Source organism: Synchiropus splendidus, chromosome 19 (assembly GCF_027744825.2).
Source record: "Synchiropus splendidus isolate RoL2022-P1 chromosome 19, RoL_Sspl_1.0, whole genome shotgun sequence".
Lineage (NCBI taxonomy): Eukaryota > Metazoa > Chordata > Actinopteri > Syngnathiformes > Callionymidae > Synchiropus > Synchiropus splendidus.
The window spans coordinates 11,688,841-11,707,797 of record NC_071352.1 but is presented as its reverse complement, the minus strand read 5'-3'; the positions used below and the strand labels follow the sequence as shown (position 1 = coordinate 11,707,797).

Below are 18,957 nucleotides of genomic sequence, written 5' to 3'. Positions count from 1 at the left end.
TTAAAAAAGGAAAAATAGAAAGGAAACAAAATAAAAAAAATCATGGCAGACCACGTTCAGGGCCCAGACACACGACATCTGACCTGGCAAAGTCACCAGAGGCTAGATCAATGTTGTTCAACGCACGGCCCAGGTGCCACATGTTGCCCTTTTCCTGCATTTATGTGGCCCACATGACATGTCTGTTGGGATATGAATTCCAAATCTAAGGCCTACATTTATTTATTTCCTCTTTTACCAAGTAACTCTTTTTTTTACAGTATTTTTGTCCATGTAAATAAATGAAAGATGGTCTTCTTTCATTTATTTAGATTAGATTTACATGTTCTGTGTGTTCAAATCCTCCATTATTTAATTTTTTTTTGACATTGAGGATCTTTAAATAGAAAGAAATAATATCTAGAGTAACATTTTAAGGGTATAATGTCACATCACATTTCCCCTATTATATAAGGATCAAAATGTAGACATTTAAGATTCTGTTTCTTCTGTACTACAGGTTTTCATGTGTTTAAAACGCCCTCCTGTTGTGAGTCAATGTGACTTGTTACGGGCAGTTTCACGTTCTCAGATGCAACTGACTCACAAGGCAAATGATCGTTTTACTTGCTGGAATTATACAGCGTAGAAAAGTAAATTTACTGAGGTCAAATTCACACACAAGAGACATCAAATTTCGAACAGGAAATTGAAAAGTAGTGCAAAGGTTGTGACTTGACAGTTGTTGCTGGGCGTCACAGCATCTGGGTTTATAAATGACTCAGCAGAAATATGTGATCTGCATGAAGGGGTCGGACCAAGTCACCTGAGACCTGCTCCCTCAGACACACATTCATTAACAGCCAGTCGTGGACCACACTGAAGCGAGTGATATGCGATGATACGTCTGCAGGGCAGAGTTAGTCACCGCCACATTTTATTGAAATTTCAACAGCTATTTTTTAGGGAAATCCAGCGCCTTTCCGTGACCATTGTTACCAGCATGACACTTCAGTATTTCTGCAAATGGCTTCTTCATGGGAGGCTCCACCTTCCCGCTCTTCATTCTCTTAATAACGTGCGTGTGAGCTCAGCATCCCAGCTGAATATGAATTACTAGGTGATGACGGGGCTCCGACCCATATGGGTCAGACCCACGGATGCTTTTGAGGATGATGCGGGAGAGGACCACTGAAGCCGCAGCTGGGCTTGAAAGATTGACAGGGACCGTGCGGGACTCTGATCCGCTCCACCCTGTCGCTAGTTGGACTCATGCATTATGCATCCTCAGAAATAATTCAGCTTAAGTCCTGCTTTTAAAAGCCTCCTGCCCCGCCCAGCTGTCGGACCGGACCAAGAGGGAGGCGAGTGACGTCCCCAAAGATCATCCATCTCCTGGTGGTCTCCAGGCCTAAATGAAACAGTGGGAGGAGCAAGGAACTGGGTCTGTTTCCCGCTGCCGGGCGTCAGACACAAGGCCCAGAGGACTTCCACTGTCTCCTCTTCCGGATCTGACCTCTGCCTGCTCCCACACACTAGACTAGATTGTATCGCTGCCGCGGAATATTGATCAAGTTCGACATGACAAATGGCGGGGCCCCGCTTGTTGACATGTGAATCATGTTATTGACAGTCTATATGGTAATGAAGGTGCGTCATTAAAACAATTTCCATGTTGTGAAAAGAGGAAATCCCTGCAGCTCTCTGTCTTCCTGTGATGTGCTGCTGCGCTTCCTGTTCTCTCAGAGGCTGGGAATTAACCTGAGGAATTCATATTCAAAAACGACTTTGCATCCCCCAAATACGTTTTGTACGAATGGTCTAACTGTCATGCAGTGAAGGAGCTGGAGGTGGTATTCAGGAAGGTACAGGGGGAGCAGTTGAGAGCAGCACTGGACGAAGGTAACTGTCCTCTGCCTCCTGGTGAGTTTCCAGTTCGCCAGCCACCAGTGATCAACTCGCCGTCTCACCCTGCCGTCCCCGCAGGACCCAGTTATAAGCACCTGTCACACGCACACTTCCCAGAGCGTCACGCATGCCCTTCCAGCAAACATTCCTGGACCCATTACCGCCCGGTTCTGCTCCTCCCAGAGGCCCGGAAGAGGACTTGGCGATGCTGTGGAAGCTCATGGGTGACCTGAAGAGGAACACAGCACACGGTTCTGAGGCCTAAAAGAGCTCAGAGAGTCTCCTTTCTCCAGGCAAATTTTCAAACATGTCCTTCTTAAATGCATTTTGCTTTTGCCTAAAATGGATCGATAGCTCCACTCACTCTCAACAAAAGAAGCTCCAACAATAGGGTTTTAAATAATTGTGTGACATTGTTTCTTCGTACGTGAACTTGAATATTATATATTCTATTACTGTATTCGTCATCAACTATTCCATTCTTATTCGTTCTTTAATCCAATTGACATTATAAATTCAGCACCTATAATCTATATCTATCATATCTCAGTAGGTTTTAAAAACGTATTTACAACTGACACGTTCTAAAAAGCGACCTGTCAACCTGATCTATTCGTCTCTGCTCCCATCTACTGGTGGCATTTTGTAATTACAACACATGGTGAGAAAGTTTGAATTTTAAATTCCAAAAACTACCGATCACGATTGTTTAGTACAATGAATATTTATTATAGCCGCATTTATAGAAAAGAAAACGCATGAAATATTGACGTAACATATAAAAAACATGAATATATATATAGATAGATAGATAGATAGATAGATAGATAGATAGATAATATTCAAATAAAATAAAATAATATTCAGATCTAACAGAAACAGAAACATGGAAGCTCAACAATAACCAACGAAAATATATTTTTCCCTTGTAATTTCTCTCAATTCTTCAAGTTTTTTTTTTGTTTTGTCATTTACAAATTACAAATACATCTAAAATTGTTAATGTGTGGCAATATAATTCAGCCAGAATTCAGCCAGTCTTTGCTTCTGAATGCTATGGTTGCTCGATATGTATTTGGAATCATAAGTATTTCTTATTGCTATTGTGTTTCTGATGAGCTTGCGGAGCATTATTGCACTTCAATGTAGTATCCAGGCAACAGCCGCTGTGTACGTCCAGCAGGCCTTTTGTTCAATAACAATCGGTGGCCTGCACATGGTCGTAGGGTCTGCAAAGGACCTCCGTTCTCCTCTATTTATCCATTTTTGCCTACAATAGTGGCTGGTCAAGGAGGGCGGAAGCCCACTGTACATTCACTCAGTAAAATGCTGCGTTTATTTAGCTTTTCAAGATAATGTTTTATGATAACTATTTGAGGGAAAAAGGCCAAACATGACACCAGAAATGCATCCAGTCAGCATCCTGGAGTCTGTTTCCTGAGGGGCAGCGTGGTTCATGGTCCAGCCACTACTGTGACGGAGTAGGGCATTAGACAGATACACAAAGAGAACTTTGTAATTGCTAATAATTGTGTTGCTTGCGAAAGCGTACTGTTATGTTTTTTTTAAATGGACTATTTTCTCTCCGGCCAGATTACAAACAGCTAGTTGAAGCTGCATTTCCCAGGCGCAGGTGCAGAGAAAAGGGGCTTGTGTAGCTTCATTGTTAGAAAACGTTGAAAACACTTGAGGAAACACTTTAAATATTATGTTGAGACAAGTGAAGTTGATTATTCCATTGGTGGAAAAGGGTTTCTGACAGTGAATCTATCACAAAATAAAGAGAGAAAGAAAGATTTGATGGAAGAGATGGATGTGGTGAACAATGTTTGCCAGAAGAGGGTGAAAAGATAAAGCAAACATATACACAATAGACTTGACTGGACCAGTCTGGCCCAAAAGTATGAACTGGTTTTGGAAGAGTTTTGTGTCTTAGTTCCACCAGATGGCAGTAGCAGACAAAGAGGTTATGTGTCTGGGACAGGGCGATTAAAATGTCCTAACAGGCCACATAATATTACTGGGAGAAATGTGAGTATCCGTCAAGGCGAAGGACAGAATGAGAATAAATTTAAATAAATGAATAAAAATAAATTAAGTTTAAATGTAACTTGGATCTAATTAGGAAAAATAATAAAATATAAAAAAATATGGACAGTGTAATTGTTACGTTACATGCTAAAAAACCAAACATTTTTGATATGCATTTTGCGCAAAGTTCCCTACATGTTATACAAATATATGTAAAAAAAAAATATATATATATATGAGTCAATAGTCCTGATCAATTGTAGCAGTCTTTCATTAAAGGCTCATGAAACATCTGCTAAACAACTGAACTTATTTATAAAACTTTTATTTTTTTCATCGTTTGAACTCGACAGCCATTTCCACTCGGAAAACATTAAAAAAAAAAAAAAAAAAACTCCAAGTGTGAATCCCAAAAGCACAAACACAGTAGATACATGGAACAACAGCAACATGTCAGCTGAAACAGAAGCTACAGTGGAACAGCAGCCCGGAGGGTGAGGGGACCACAAGAGCGCTTGTGTGGCTGAGTTTCATTGTTAGAAAACGTTAGAAAACTGCGAGGAAACACTTTAAATATTATGTTGAGACAAGAGTCCTTCTGATTTTTCCATTGGTGCAAAAGGGTTTCTGACAGTGAATCTATCACAAAATAAAGCGAGAAAGAAAGATTCTATACATAAATCAGCTTCATCTTCGGCGAAGCAGAGCGGTTCATTCCTGAGGCCTGACGTGTTTCTATCCAGCAGAGGAAACGCAAAAGTCCCAGCACGGACAAGCCAGCGAAAATCTGTTAGTCAGCAAGACGGGATCGTGGGGTTCCAAAGGTCCAGAGGTGTGCAAGGCCCGGTGTCAAGTCTTCAAGCATCCACAGGCAAAAAGAAAGAAGCGAGAGATCGTACCAACTAGTGTGTGTTTGTCTTAGCAGCAGAGCTCAAGGGGGCGCTACTGTCATCGGAGAGTGCGAGGTAGCCTTGATGAGTGGAGTGGTGGGACCTGAGAGAGACCGACGGGTAAACTGTCCCCAACAATTGCAGCCATTTGACTTGTATGAGATGAAACGCAACTCCAACACTGCAAACTTAACTTGGAAATGTTTTTTTTATGCCGCATGAAACGTCATATCGTGGTCAGAAAATAAAGCACTTCACCCTTTATGGCTGATCAAATGACACAATTCTGAAACCTGAACATGAATTGTTCCGTTTACTTATCCACTACTTAAAAACTGGGAAACACCTTTTGTTGACACTTAAAACGCTTTAAAAAAAACGTGTTACGTTCCCTCCTAAATATAAGATTAAAAGGTTAGCTTTACAGTATAATGTAAATTAATAAAATTTAAACTTTAAGGGCAAAAATCTGCATAATTTACACAAATTTCCTTTGAAGAGACACATTTTGGCGAGCGAGGCCTTCGAAATGTTTGCTGTTGTGTTCCCACACAGACATGCAAGAGCTTTCCTAACACAATGATGTGTTCAGGACTATAGGAGGAAACATACACAGGAAGAACTCAATACACAAAGACGACCTGAGCTCAACCCTGGGTGGACTGAAGCCAGCCACCTTGTGACTGAGAGGCTGCAGAACTGCGTGCAGTATTGGAGAGGGCGGAGACAGAAGTATAAAATCTGCTCACCCCAAGTGTGTAGTTAATTCGATAAGAGACGGATGCAGCGTCTCAAGAATTGCCTCATGAATGCTATTTTATTACTGTAGCATGCAAGTCAGATGGCAACAAATGAAAGGGATACAAGTGTGTTGCATTTTTAAGAGTGATGTGAGATAGCCCTGTGAGGATGGGGTGAGGGGGGGGGAGTGCGATCACCCCCCCCGCTACAGCTGGTGGCAGAAGTGCTGATGTGTGTGTGTCGACATCAGTCGGCAGGTTAGTGTATGGACTGAAGGAAACATGCAAAGCGATGAGTTACCAAACAATGAGGTTTCAAAGACGCCCCAAATCCAAGAATGAGCTGGAACAGTCGCGTCTTTTTCTGTAGGAATCGGCGGGTGAAATCTGGTGGTGTCGCTAGACAACACTGTAACATGGCCGCCACCTAGGTCTATTGGACAAACACTTGTGGACACGGACAAAAGAGCCGAAAGACAGAGAGAGAGAGAGACGGGTCACAGAGAGACGGGCACTCATGCTGAGAGGAACAGAAATAAAAACATCAACAGTTCACATTATAGCTATTCGAGAGACGAACGAATGGAATTAAACCATGAGAAATGTCAGCGGGTGGCGGGGCGGGGCGGGAGGCAGGGGGTGGTTCTGCCGGCTCCAGCGATCATGACTGCTGCCCTCCCCACTGGCTCTCCACGGGCCGTCGCAGGAGCTCCTCCACGTGTCTCGCCACATCCATGGTGTCGTCCAGGTCGAAGTCACCGTCGGCATCCAGGATGTTGTCGCTCCTGCGTGAAGAGGACGCAGAGTAAGCCACCTCTGGACGCACACCATCAACAGAGAGCGAGTTCAGTTCCTAAATCCTGACTGCTTTGAATGAGCCTCCCTTCCCTGAGCTGCGGCTTCATTTGCTCTTCAATGTTTTCTCACCGCAGCGAGCACAGAGAAGGCTCAGATGACTGGATGAAATCAGGTGCTGAAGAAGAAAAATGTTCTGACTCAAGACATATGGACAGACACATCCACTTTTACTGCTTTGAATAAATATAACACAAATAATTACACAACAAGAGACGTTCCATTCCACACTTGAATCAACCTCTCGTGAATTTACTGTCCTAAATTCACTTATTCCTATTCATTTGTTTGTTGGCTCAGAACAAATAATAGGCTTGCTGTCACTATCAAACAGTGAATATGTTTTTATACCTCATATTGCTATATTAAATTACGTACGTTTTTTAATATATGTTATTGTTTTTTTCCTGAATGGCCGCATAGTAGTGCAAATTTCAGGTTGTTTTTATATTTATTTAATTTATTTTTTTTATAATATTATATAATATTTCCTCCCACATAAGTCATGAGAAACCGCTGCTGGTTCAATCTTGAAAAAGACGTGTAAAAATACTCCTTCGATCTGCGACACACAGTGGGGATGAACGACGACTATTGTCATTAATATGGCAACTGTAATGCATCGGCTCACGCAGAAGAGTGAGGGAGGCCATGAATGGGGGCACGGGTGAAAGGAGAAGAGGAAGACAGCAGCACATGAACTTGTTGACACCACGAATCACACTGAAGCTCTCGGATAACACCTCTTACGGTCCAACATCACCAGCTCTTTCACACCTGCCATTAAAACATGTTTTTGTAATCTGATTGTAAACACACTGCTGACGGCCACTTGAAAGCGAAGGGCGTATCAAAGTGAACAACAACAGCTGAAAGCTGTTAAAGAAACATGTTGATCATATTCATCTGCCGTATAAATGGAGTCCAACTTGGCTGGGACAGGAGCCAAAGGTCATAATTCCTCTGGGTCATTTACTCATTTAATTTGATCTATAAAAATGCTTCTTCTGTTGCAGTCAATGAGAAAGGAAATAAATAATAAATAAAATAAATAAATATGTCATCATATTGGGTCGTATAGTTTTGCAAATGTTTTTTTTTTCCATTGTGGTTCAATTATATATATATGTATATATATATATATATGTATATATATATATATATATATATATATATATATATATATATATATATATATATATATATATATATATATATATATATATATACACATCTATACATATATATATACATATATATATAGATGGATAGATGGGTGGACGGACAGACGGACAGACAGACAAACAGACAGACAGACAGACAGACAGACAGATAGATAGATAGATAGATAGATAGATAGATGGATAGATGGATAGATGGATAGATGGGTGGACGGACAGACGGACAGACAGACAAACAGACAGACAGACAGACAGATAGATATATATATGTTATTATAAATCTAAATATATTATTATTTAGTATTCAATTCATCCAAATATTCTCAATATCAATCATACATGTCGGAAGACTTTTTAATTCACACAGTAATGAATGATGAAAAAATAGTACAATTTGTACAATTGTACAAATAGTACAATTTGTTCTGTGCTTTTGTTCTGTGACGGCTACTTAGATACAGGCAAAAGGCCGCATCTGGCCCCCTGGCCACACTTTGCCCCCCTCTGATCTGAAACCATGAAGTCTTTGAAAGTGCAAGCTCAAGCTAATCTTCAATGCGGCTCACTGAACTAAAATAATTTCGAAAAACAATATTTCATACGCTAAAAATGGTATGAAAAATGAAATGAAAAATACATGTAGAGAGGAGCTGAAAAGGTGGCAGTGAAAGCCACATTGCTAATCCACGTGGCACATCAAGGCGTGCCCACGTTGTGCTACATCTGCCATGAGGTTCGAGCAACACGACGGCCTCCTTACTCACATGGGTGGGTACATGCCGTATGGGTGCGGGTGATTTACAGGAGCAGGAGAGGCGCCGTGATCCATATAGGTTTGATTGCCACTGGCTGGGTCTGGATTCGCCGTAGCAAACCTGCGGAGCAAAGCACATGTATATTTAGCGCCCTCCTCGGCGTGGTGCGCATCATGACAGCCAGCCAGCGTGCAGGGCGGCGGGGAGCAGGGCTGGCTAACCAAGCACGCCAAGTGTAATGACCAGTGCACACGCTCACTCAGGGGCCCCTGTCCTCCATAATTGGCCCCCTCAAACTATAAGAGTTGGCTAATGGCTGATCAGAATTCAGTCTGCGGTGCAGATTAACTGAACGCTGCCACACGGGGGAAGAGACGGCGGGAGGAAAGAAGAGTGACTCACTCAGGCACCACCTGCTTGATTTGTGGCTTCACGTAGCCATCCACCGCTTTGGCTTTGGAAACACAGAGAGAGAGGCACGTCAGTGGGCTCCATGTCCCGGGTCACATGTGCAAAGCTGCTTACAGAGTGGAGGCGTGTAGTATTTGGAGAAAACGTCGTCCTTGGGTCGGTCTGGGTACAGGAACAGCAAGTGGTTGAGATCGCTGATACGGTCAGCCAGAGAGCGGATGGTGAAGTCTTTGGCTGTGTACGGCATGAGGTTCCAGACCATTCGGTCGCCTGGAGGAGCAGCAGAGAAAGGGCACCTCAGGAACAGTGGGCTCTCAGTGAACCTCCAAAACATAACTAAACGGAGTGATAAAGTGCATAAGCCTTGCATAACCATCCAGCAGACTGTGACCCAAGCTGCTATTATTTACAGCAAAACACAGGAACTAGAATATTAATGAGGCTAGTGGCGCAGCATCCTAAAGAGCCACATTGTGAGTGGCGTCAAGCCAAACGACAGAAAGACAGAAAGAAGAAAAAAAGTGTAACATTTAAATTCAACTTTCATTTTTTTGCTAAAATATTAGATATAATATATATATATATTATATATATTATAAAGAGTCTAGAAATAAATCATAAACGTAGGAAGATTTTAGCAACATTTTTACATAAGTTATAACTGCAATGAAAGATGAAAAATAGAAATGAAAAAAAGTACATTTCTATTTCTGGCACAGGCTGCACTTTGCCCACGTCTGGTCTCGAGACTTGCCCTGAATCAAGTCAATCATTCTTAGATGTCTAGAAATTAGGGTTGGGACTTCATGAGATTTATTTATTTTAATCATTTAACACGTTATGAACAGATTAATCGTGTATAAATTGCTATACTGCCATCACAACCACAGTTTCCCCACTGTGGGAAGAATAAAGGCAATGCACTCGACTCCACTTTCTTCCACTGGGAGCATTTTTCAGTCACCAATTTTAAGTGCACCACTTCATACAATGTGATGACTTCACCATAACATCCACAATGAAGGAGACTAAATGAGGCTGTGGCGATATAAGTTCACTTCAGGATAAAAGGACAAAATAATCGTGATTAAATAGTTCATAGACATCAAAGGACGACAGGTGACTGTCATATTTCTTTCCCCATAAATGTGATGACACATCATTGGTTGTTGGTCTGCTTTGATTTAGAAATTGAGGTTAATGTTTTGATCAACGATTCTGTGGATTTAGTACTTGTGTCTGCTTTTAATCTCATGAATGAAGCTGCCAACAAAACTGAAGTCGAGTGAAGGAATGATTTGTGGAGTCAGTCCCGAGATCTTGTCCCGAGTCCCACAGCCTGTTTGGAAATGACACTGGAGCGGAGCGGGTGTTTTCCACCAGCGTCAGTTTTGAGTCCATGACTCTGGCTGGATTTCACACGCATTTTCACATCAAATAAGCCACCGGTGCTTCTTACATGACATCAAAGATGGAAACTGTCACGGGTTATTACATGAGGTCGATGTGGGACATTTAATGAACTGGTGTAAGAAAAAGGGTTTGTGTCACATGAGATGGCTAACTGGCCTGAAGCAGCATCAGTGACGTCCAACAGCAAGCAGTTGTTGTTGATCACAGCAGGAACTGATGTCTTCCACTCAGTCATTCATTCATGCAACTTGGCATCAACACTGTTCTCTTATTTTATTCCACCAAATAGGCCCCTCTTGTGTTTAGAAATGGTGCCACCTGTGGCTGCGACTCAAGCAACCGCTATTTTTCCGCTTTTCTTTTCTTTAAAAAGTGACTGATATTGCTCAAATTCAAGTCCAGCTGAACACTAAACACTGAGATCCATCTCGACACCAACTACAAGAGCATTCTCATTGCTTAATACATCCTCTTCAGGTGAAAATTCACTTCACATTCCAGTCGGGTTCCGATCATTTGATGGATAGGGTGAGGAAGACGTTACAGTAAGTTGACAATCGGAAGCCCCCCGTCTCTGAAACAACTGACTTTCTCACAAATCTAAGATCACTGTTGGTTCTGACAGAATTATAGAGGTGGATGATGCACTGCAAAGTGTCCAGACGAGTGCTGCAGACGCACTTTAAGAACCAGCTCTGGCTTCTCATCCAAATCCAAAACAGATTTTCATAGTTAGTTTCACCTGCATAAAAGATGGTTATAGCTGTGTGGATATTAATTCTGTTTTTATTGTTCGTGATTGCTTTTTTTTAGCCTTTATAAATGCCAGCTCTTTTGGTGTGTGCTTGCCAACAACATGTTTACAAGTCTGCATCATTTGAGACCAGTAACGGTGGGTTGAGTGTATCATCCTCCGGAGCAGATAAGAAGTTGCCCGGCAATAACCTCTGATATGCAGTGACATTTTTCACTTTTGTCCATGATAGTCTGAGAATGTCAAACCTGCTTTGTTGGGATTTTCAGCCACCCAGGCGATGGTAATCCCTCCGATCTCAGAGTCACTGAAGCGCAGGAGGAAGGTACCGTTGGGTTTGGACATCAGCATGTCTTGGGCCTGCTGCTTGTTCACAAATCCCAAAATGGCCCTGAAATATAGCAGAGATGAGAAGGGCAAATCTCCTCTCATCATTCTCCTCAGTTCTGATCCAAGGAAGCGTGAGGGATCAAGCATTTTCTCCCTAATCTGTGACAGCTGTCAGACCTGACAATACATTCCTGGAGATAAAATTCATTTGCACAGAAACAGCAGGCGAGCTGTCAGCGGGCAAATAGGTTGTCGGCGAAAAGACCGCGGACGTTCACTCACCCGTCACTCCAGTGTGGTTTGAGGTGCTTTTTAGTGAGTTCCATCACACCATCAAACCACTGCCAAAACGTGAAGTTCCGTCCTGGCAGGCTCTCCTGTCAGAGAGAGGAGAAAAAAGGTTCAGACGTTCTTTTGTTCACCACTTCAAACACTTGACAACGGTCCATCCAAGAGCTGCCAGGACCATTCAGACTGAAGGGAAGGTCAAAGCCAATGTTCAGCCTACACACGTCTAGGAGGTGACCGATCGCCAATGTTCCTTTAATCGAATGAAGCCAGTGGATGTGTTCCTGCTCCCCCCAGCTGCTTTGAGCCACAAAATGGGGCCTCCAGCGTCGACCATGTGGACAAACAGGCCCATTAAGAGCAAGACCAGTCTACCGGCTGAACACGGAGGCGGAGGTGCAGCAAATAGAAGCCAAGGGGTTCTGTTCCAGGAGGACTGAATGTTTAATACTTTAAATCCAGTTACCAAATGATTTCATTAAATTCCGGGCTATAGAGTGCACCAGAATATTCGCCACACCCACTCCATTTGAGACGGAATATAATAAAAATACATCTTGTTCGGTCTATAAGTTGCGGGTGCAGTGGTGCTGTCTGCAGTAGTGAAGGTCAGTGGTGCACCCGACTTAAAAATGCATGAGGATCAATTCTAAAAACGGGGTTCTGTATGGGGACTGACTCGTGAAACAAACTCGGCAATGTTCTGAACTACTAGAATCATAACTCCTCACATCTAAAAATGTTTTTGCCCATGTGCCCGAAGTTCTGCTTGAAGGTAAATAAAACGCCTGTGATTTTCTCGGTTTGAATCATCTGACATCACGTTATACGCTCCGAATCACACACATCAGACAGACCAATAATAAGAGCACTGCTACCCATACGTTATTTGCTTCCTTCCTTTTTTTGGACACAAGAAACCCCACAAATGACTTGGCAAAGAGTCTCGCTCATCTTCAAAGAAGTGAATTATTTTTTTTACATGTCAGTTATGTCTTAATTTGCGACCAAAGAAAACCCTGATATAAGATTCCTCTTAGACGCAAACTACGTTAAAACCAGTTAGCAGTCGTGCTGCAAAGGGATCAAGTTTCATCTAAGCCTCGTCTTCCTGAATAATCTGAGCGTGCTCAGAATTAAGACCCAAGCTTAACTGCTTTACTGCTCCTGACATCATTGAGGCAAAGGAAAAAAAAAAAAAAAGAACTGACCCTGTTGAACTGCGACCATGTCATGGTCATGTTGCGATAGTCGTCTGAGTTGCTGCCGGAGCTGCTGAAGGCCTTCTGAGCAAGGAAGACCAGGTTCTCTTCCGACAGGCCGCGGTTGCTTTGAACTTCAGCTTTGTACTTCATGTTGATGGCCTCGCACAGCTGAGGCCAGAGAACCTTGTCTGGAACCATGAAAGGAACCCGACCCTGCGAACAGCAGGGAAGCATTCAGTTAGTGACAGCACAGGACAAGGATAGTTAAATGAACCCCAAAAACATTTGGCCACCTTTCCCAGAACAAATGGGCCCGGGGCCCATTCAAGTAAGAGAACTGACTCATTACTCTTGATTTTATTTGTGATCAATAACCATATTTAATCTCCTTAGATGTAAACAAACCAAAACCACGTGAAATGACATGAAACCATGTGATCATCGCAAAGACATTTATTTGTCATGGAAAAGTCCAACCAGCAGCAGAACCAGTAGCAAGTCGTGTCCATCAAATTTACTAAAGAAAAAAAAGAACAAAAGCAAACTGTTGACAAAATTGGAAAAACTGAATAAAATTCTGAATTAAATAAATACAATAAAACCATGTCTAAATATCATTAAATAAAAATAATATATTTTGTTTAAAGTCCAAAGAAGATATAAGTAAAGTGTAAATTGTAAAAATTGTTTTTCAAAACTGCTTCAACCGGTGCTTTCATAAAGAGTTTTTACTGTTGGTAGGGAGCAGCATCACTTTCGAACTTCTCCATAGTTGGTAACTATCACCTATTTGCAGCTGTCAAGTCAATTCAGTGACACACTACTGCCACCATACGTGGCTAATGTATTAGAACTGAGCGTCTCGCAGCCCTCATGGCCCAAAGGTGTCAAACAAAAATACTCAAAGAGGCCCTTGCGGCCCAACCATGGGCCCCAGCCCTATGGTTAAGAATCACTGCTTTAAATGACACTAACAGTTTTGTACATGCAGACTTTAGGGGAGCAGTTTCACAACCAGTTTCTACTTAATGATAACTCACCGGCTCTGCGAAAGCATTGTCCCACAACACGGTGGCTGTTGCATTATTGTCTTGGCTACCATGGACGATCACCACCACCGGAAGCGACAGAGTCTGTCCGGGCCAGATAACAGCATGATTGCTGAGTTACAACGACAGCGAGACGGCAAATGGTCAGTGCGGGTCACTCACCTTCACTTGGAACACCAGCTCATTACCGCCAACGCTGAACTGAGACTCAAAGAGAATGGTGAACTTCTCCTCCGTGACGGACTCGGCTCCTCTTCTGTCTGACCGCTTGATCCCTTTTAAAGACTGGAGAGGAGCGTTCATGATGAAGTGAACTTCATGAGTTGCATTTGTTTTGTTTTTTTAAATCCAGCTATGTGGTCTTTATGTTCATGACTTTCAAGATTTTCTTTCGTTTAGTTTTTCATCTGTTTCCTCAACATGTTTCTATCTTGGTAACACTTTAGATCGGATATCACATATTAACTATGAATAAACAATTTACTTGCTTATCAACAGTTAATACTTGGTAATAAGAGTGAACTTTCGGTGACTATTCCAGGGTAAAATCTAGTCGGTCTTAAGAAGACGTTAATCAATACTTGCCACGAATGATTTATTACTGGCTAATATTCCGTGAATACAAGTGAATAAGTAGTTTATTTAGAGTAATAACTATTCCCCAATCAAAAGTGTGACCACAATATTTTCAACCGCGCACCACTGATATTAGATTTACTGTGTGGTGTCATTTATTTTAGATGTTCTAAAGAATTTTATTTGAGTAATATTCACACTAGTTATCTTCAAAACTTCTGAATTATTTTAATATGGAATATCATTCTAAAAAAAAAAAAAAAAAAAAAATCAATGCTTTTGCTTGTTTCTACATTACTGCTTTGCACTTCAATGTTGTGCATATTAATATTTGTATTATTTGAATATTTGTAATATTTGTATATATATATATATATATATATATATATATATATATATAATATAACAATTTTCTATGAAATAAAGAGGTACCTACTACTCTTTCCCAGCATCAGTGGGGTTGATAAGAACCAAAGAAATATGAAAATTCTTTGCCCACATGAGCAGCTTTGGCACTCACCATGTTCCTAAAATGAGCACTCAATGTTCCCGTGGTCTGGTGGTACTCCATCACACAGTTGTTGTTGAGTATATCGCCGCTGCTGTCGCCGCAGAGAATGACAGGAATATCAGTCAAACAAACACCGTATATGGAGGCAGTTTAAAACACACAGCTGTTCATGGAGATGGAATTTTCAGAGACCATTTATCCAAATGATGTTGTGCCAGGTTAGAAAATTAAAGCAGATGTGTCTGTGCAGCACATTAGGAGCGATGATCCACTAAATTGTTCTGATGGCAGCCCGGCTCTGGTTCCCTGGCTGACCTGCAGGCTTGGAAGGTTTCTCTTGGTCAGGAGGAATGTGGAACATGGCTGTGGAACAGGCTAAAAGTGGAACCTACATCCAGACCCAGAATTCCAGTGAGGCATTGTTCAAGTTCCTACCATGTCTCTGAGCTGAGGTACGAGCACAGAAAGTATGGGACAGACCTCTGTCTGCCCTCAGCGCAGGGGGGATTAGCGAGAAAAACTATGGTTAAAAAAAAGAAAGCATTTACGGCCCCTTTTCGGCAGCTTCATTGAAGGTTTGATAACTACCTCCACCAGTAATATCTACCCCTGGTTCTGTCTGGAACACAGATGAGGCTCAAATAAGGCTCGACACCTTGACTAGGTTGGAAAACTAGTTCGCTGTGTTGCAGTCAAAAACAAGACACCAAACAAAAAGTGTTCATGACTTACTTCCTTGTGTTCTCGTTCTTTAACAAGGCCTTGGCTTGCTGCTCGCTGATGATGGTGGCCTTGACCTGGGGCGGGTTCATGTGCACATTTAACTTCCCTCCAACAAGGAGGCGCACAGTGGCGGCAAACTTGGTTTGGGTTTTCAACACCTGCGGAGGCTGTTTCTCGATGATGAAGGTGCTGCAGAAGCGAAGGATAAAACACCGTTCATGTCTGTTTCCTTCGTGGGTGTGTGCTCTTGCTGCTCCTTTTTTGGGGGGATTCAAGGACACCAAAGATCCTCACCAATGCAAGTCAAATTAGTATGAAATTATGGATGATACATAATGAGTCGTAGCCATGTGATTGAGTCATATTTGCTGTCATACTGCAGTGTTTTCCTGTTTGACTTAAGCTTGGGGCGAGTCAGTCGTTCACAGTGCTTCTCTCTTTTGAACACCCTCTAGAGATTTGTGTGGTTTTGACTCCTGCAAACGCACAATTCTCAGATCCCTTTCACCTAATACACGATCAGGCAACTTTCTTTCTCCGATTAAAAATGTGCATTTCATAGGGAAGGATGACCATACCTATAATTCACGTATAACAATCATTCGTATCGGCTTAAGGGGAAAATGGAACCTGAAGTGATAGTTGCTTTTAAATGTACTATTTGTATTATTTTATTATTTTGTATGTATTTTAACTGGCCTTCCATTTCCACCATTAGTCCAAGGCCCATTCTCATAGTCTTTTTTTGCGCACTAAATGCTATTTTTTTTAATTACACTTGGCATAACATATAAATTTTTTTTTATTTTGATGCAAAGCTGTAGTGTTTACAGGTGAGACTTCATTATAGATGCTAAAAAGCACAATATGGCCTCTTAACCATAAGAGACTTGCCAACGTTTCAGCCAGGATTAAGAAAAATATACATATAAATAAGTAAATACATCACTATGGAAGACTACTGATCAAGACCTCACAGCACCCTCATTCAGCAATCATTTCTGCTACTGAGACCATCTAAACGGTAACTCGTGCTTTCACGGAGAGGAGGGGGACACGCTGAACTCTAAACAACACCCGCGTTTGTGCTCGCGACCTCTCACCACCTTTAGGGACCAAGAAGAGGATGTTGTTGAGGAAACCAGGCCTGTAGGTGGAGCATGTGCGACGGCTTGTTTGGCTCTTGTGTGTACAACGGATGGAGGTTCATTCAGGGAAAGGAGTGCGTGTTGCAAGAGTCTTTTGAGGCCACTTGAGATCTTATCTGGTCTTATCTTCCATTTTTTGGCTGCTTGTACAGCATCTCTGACTTTCTATGATTTTATTTATTAATTGCGGACCAAGTCGCTGTGCAGTGGCACCAGATCTGGCGATTAAAGGCCCTTGTGCAACGAGTATGACCCTTGCAAATGAGATTATACTTTTAAATGGATCTCAACTGATTTCCTGATTCAAGGTTGCTCTCCAGTGCCCGGGGTCTGGATATGGGATTTGACGGGAGTGACCAGTGTTAAGATTTGTTTTTTTTTATTAACTCAAATTTAACACTCCTCAATACAATACTTTGACATGAGCAACATACTGGTGCAATGACAAACATACGACATAAAGGAAGTTTAGATGGATCTGTGTTCCTTTAAACTAAAGATTTTGAAGTGATCTGGTCCCAGTCTTCATAAAAACATCAGCCTAGTATTGCAGCTTGCCTGCCGCACTCAGGATACAGTGACACACAGATATTGCAACACCAAGACAAACTGAAATAACGGCATAACACACAGTCAACCTTCGCATGAACACACACCAAAAAAAGAACACAAAAAAAAAACGCAGCTACTTTGTTGATCACTTCCAACTTTGTAGTGAAGTCTGAATACACTATCTACCATCAAGATTCTCCACTGCACTTGTGGAAGGATCCCTTTGTCATGGCCGACCCAAAAGAGGACATTTCACAAGGCGAAGCAAAGAGAACCTGTTTGTTTTATTGACTGAAACCAACAGTTTTCTCCTTCTCACCAACACATCTCGCTGACGGTTTTATTTTCAGCCCAATATGTTATATACCTTGAATCTCCTCAACAGATGACCTGAGTACAAATTAAATCAGGTGATTCAAAATGATCAAGAAATAAAAATGACGACCAATATTTTGTTTCGATGAATATGGATTCATCAAACACACAGCTTTGCATTTGCACCAAACCAGCACTGTATGTCGACCCCTGAGGGGATGCTGCAAATAAGTTCTCATACCATCATACCAAGAGTAATTGGACGTTTAAAGCCGTGCCACATGACATTGTCGAGTATATGAGATTAAAAAACTACAAGCTGCCGGTTATTAGTGGCATATTGGATCTCACAGGACTCTAGTTTAGGTTCAAACAAATCAGACGTATGAGGAGGCATAGAGAAAATGGATCTTTTATTTTGCAGCTACATCACTGTAGCTCAAAGGCACATGTTCAGAATATTTATAAGGTGACTTATAGTTTATTTCCCCATAATTTGCACTGTAGAGCATCTTTGTATTCATAAATTGATTCTGCATTCACAAAGGTTTTATTCAATATTTTTGAAATAAGGGTTCAGTCATGCCAGAAGGTCAGAAAGTCCCACACACCTACCTGGTAACCAGTGCTGAAATGATGTCTGTGATGGTACTATTGAGTTCGCTGAGAAGTTCTTCTATGGGACCAGGGATGGGCAGCTGCTGTCGGAGGTGCTCGGCCCTCCGAATCTGCTGCCTGTTCTGCCAGATGGTCTCCGCCAGCTTTTCACACCTACAAAAGATGATTCGAACGTTCAGATTCAGATTTCATTTGCGGCCGTTGCTGCGACAGCAAAATAAGATCCAGGTTTTACTTGCGACTGTCTATTATTTACATTATAAGATTCTAAAACTCTGATTTAACAAGAGTTCAAACGCAAACATACAATTGCAAACATTTTCATTCAATTTACTTTGCCTTTTTATTTCAGTGCGCAGTAACTTTTTCTGTCAATTTTATTTGCATCTCTGTTCACATTTATGGAAGTCTGTTTTGTTGCAATAGAAAAATGTGAAACAAAAAAGATCAATTCATGAGAAATGAGACAGACTTTGAAATAAAAAAAACACAGCCAAAATAAATGAGGTCAATGACGTGATTCTGAAGTAAAAAAAAATCAGAATTGCAGAGGAGATCTAAGGCATTAGGATGTTCATGTTCGGACAATGATATATATTTGCTGAAAATTACATTAATAAACATCAGATATCAAAAACTTGCTTCAGACAATAGCCATATTAGTGAGATATAGGATAAAAATTTTGAAATAAATGTTGTTTTCCTATTAGTGGGAGGGGGAGTCA

General features: G+C 41.6%; 1 protein-coding gene across 3 annotated transcripts in view; it reads right to left on the bottom strand.

Annotated features, from left to right (window-relative positions):
• Window positions 1-4,258: 4,258 nt before the first annotated feature.
• Window positions 4,259-18,957, bottom strand: part of stat5a (signal transducer and activator of transcription 5a) — a 55,176-nt gene continuing 40,477 nt past the window's right edge. For 2 of the 3 annotated variants that reach the window (XM_053852518.1, XM_053852520.1), the window contains 12 exons: window positions 18,230-18,385; window positions 15,609-15,788; window positions 14,886-14,967; window positions 13,952-14,074; window positions 13,781-13,873; window positions 12,747-12,953; window positions 11,530-11,624; window positions 11,166-11,308; window positions 8,865-9,020; window positions 8,742-8,793; window positions 8,349-8,459; window positions 4,259-6,333 (listed from right to left, as the gene is read on the bottom strand). In XM_053852518.1, the coding sequence (XP_053708493.1) occupies window positions 6,210-6,333; window positions 8,349-8,459; window positions 8,742-8,793; window positions 8,865-9,020; window positions 11,166-11,308; window positions 11,530-11,624; window positions 12,747-12,953; window positions 13,781-13,873; window positions 13,952-14,074; window positions 14,886-14,967; window positions 15,609-15,788; window positions 18,230-18,385 (1,522 nt within the window). In that variant the 3' untranslated portion in view covers window positions 4,259-6,209. The remainder of the gene's footprint in view (window positions 6,334-8,348; window positions 8,460-8,741; window positions 8,794-8,864; window positions 9,021-11,165; window positions 11,309-11,529; window positions 11,625-12,746; window positions 12,954-13,780; window positions 13,874-13,951; window positions 14,075-14,885; window positions 14,968-15,608; window positions 15,789-18,229; window positions 18,386-18,957) is intronic. The other variant, XM_053852519.1, reaches the window with a different exon arrangement.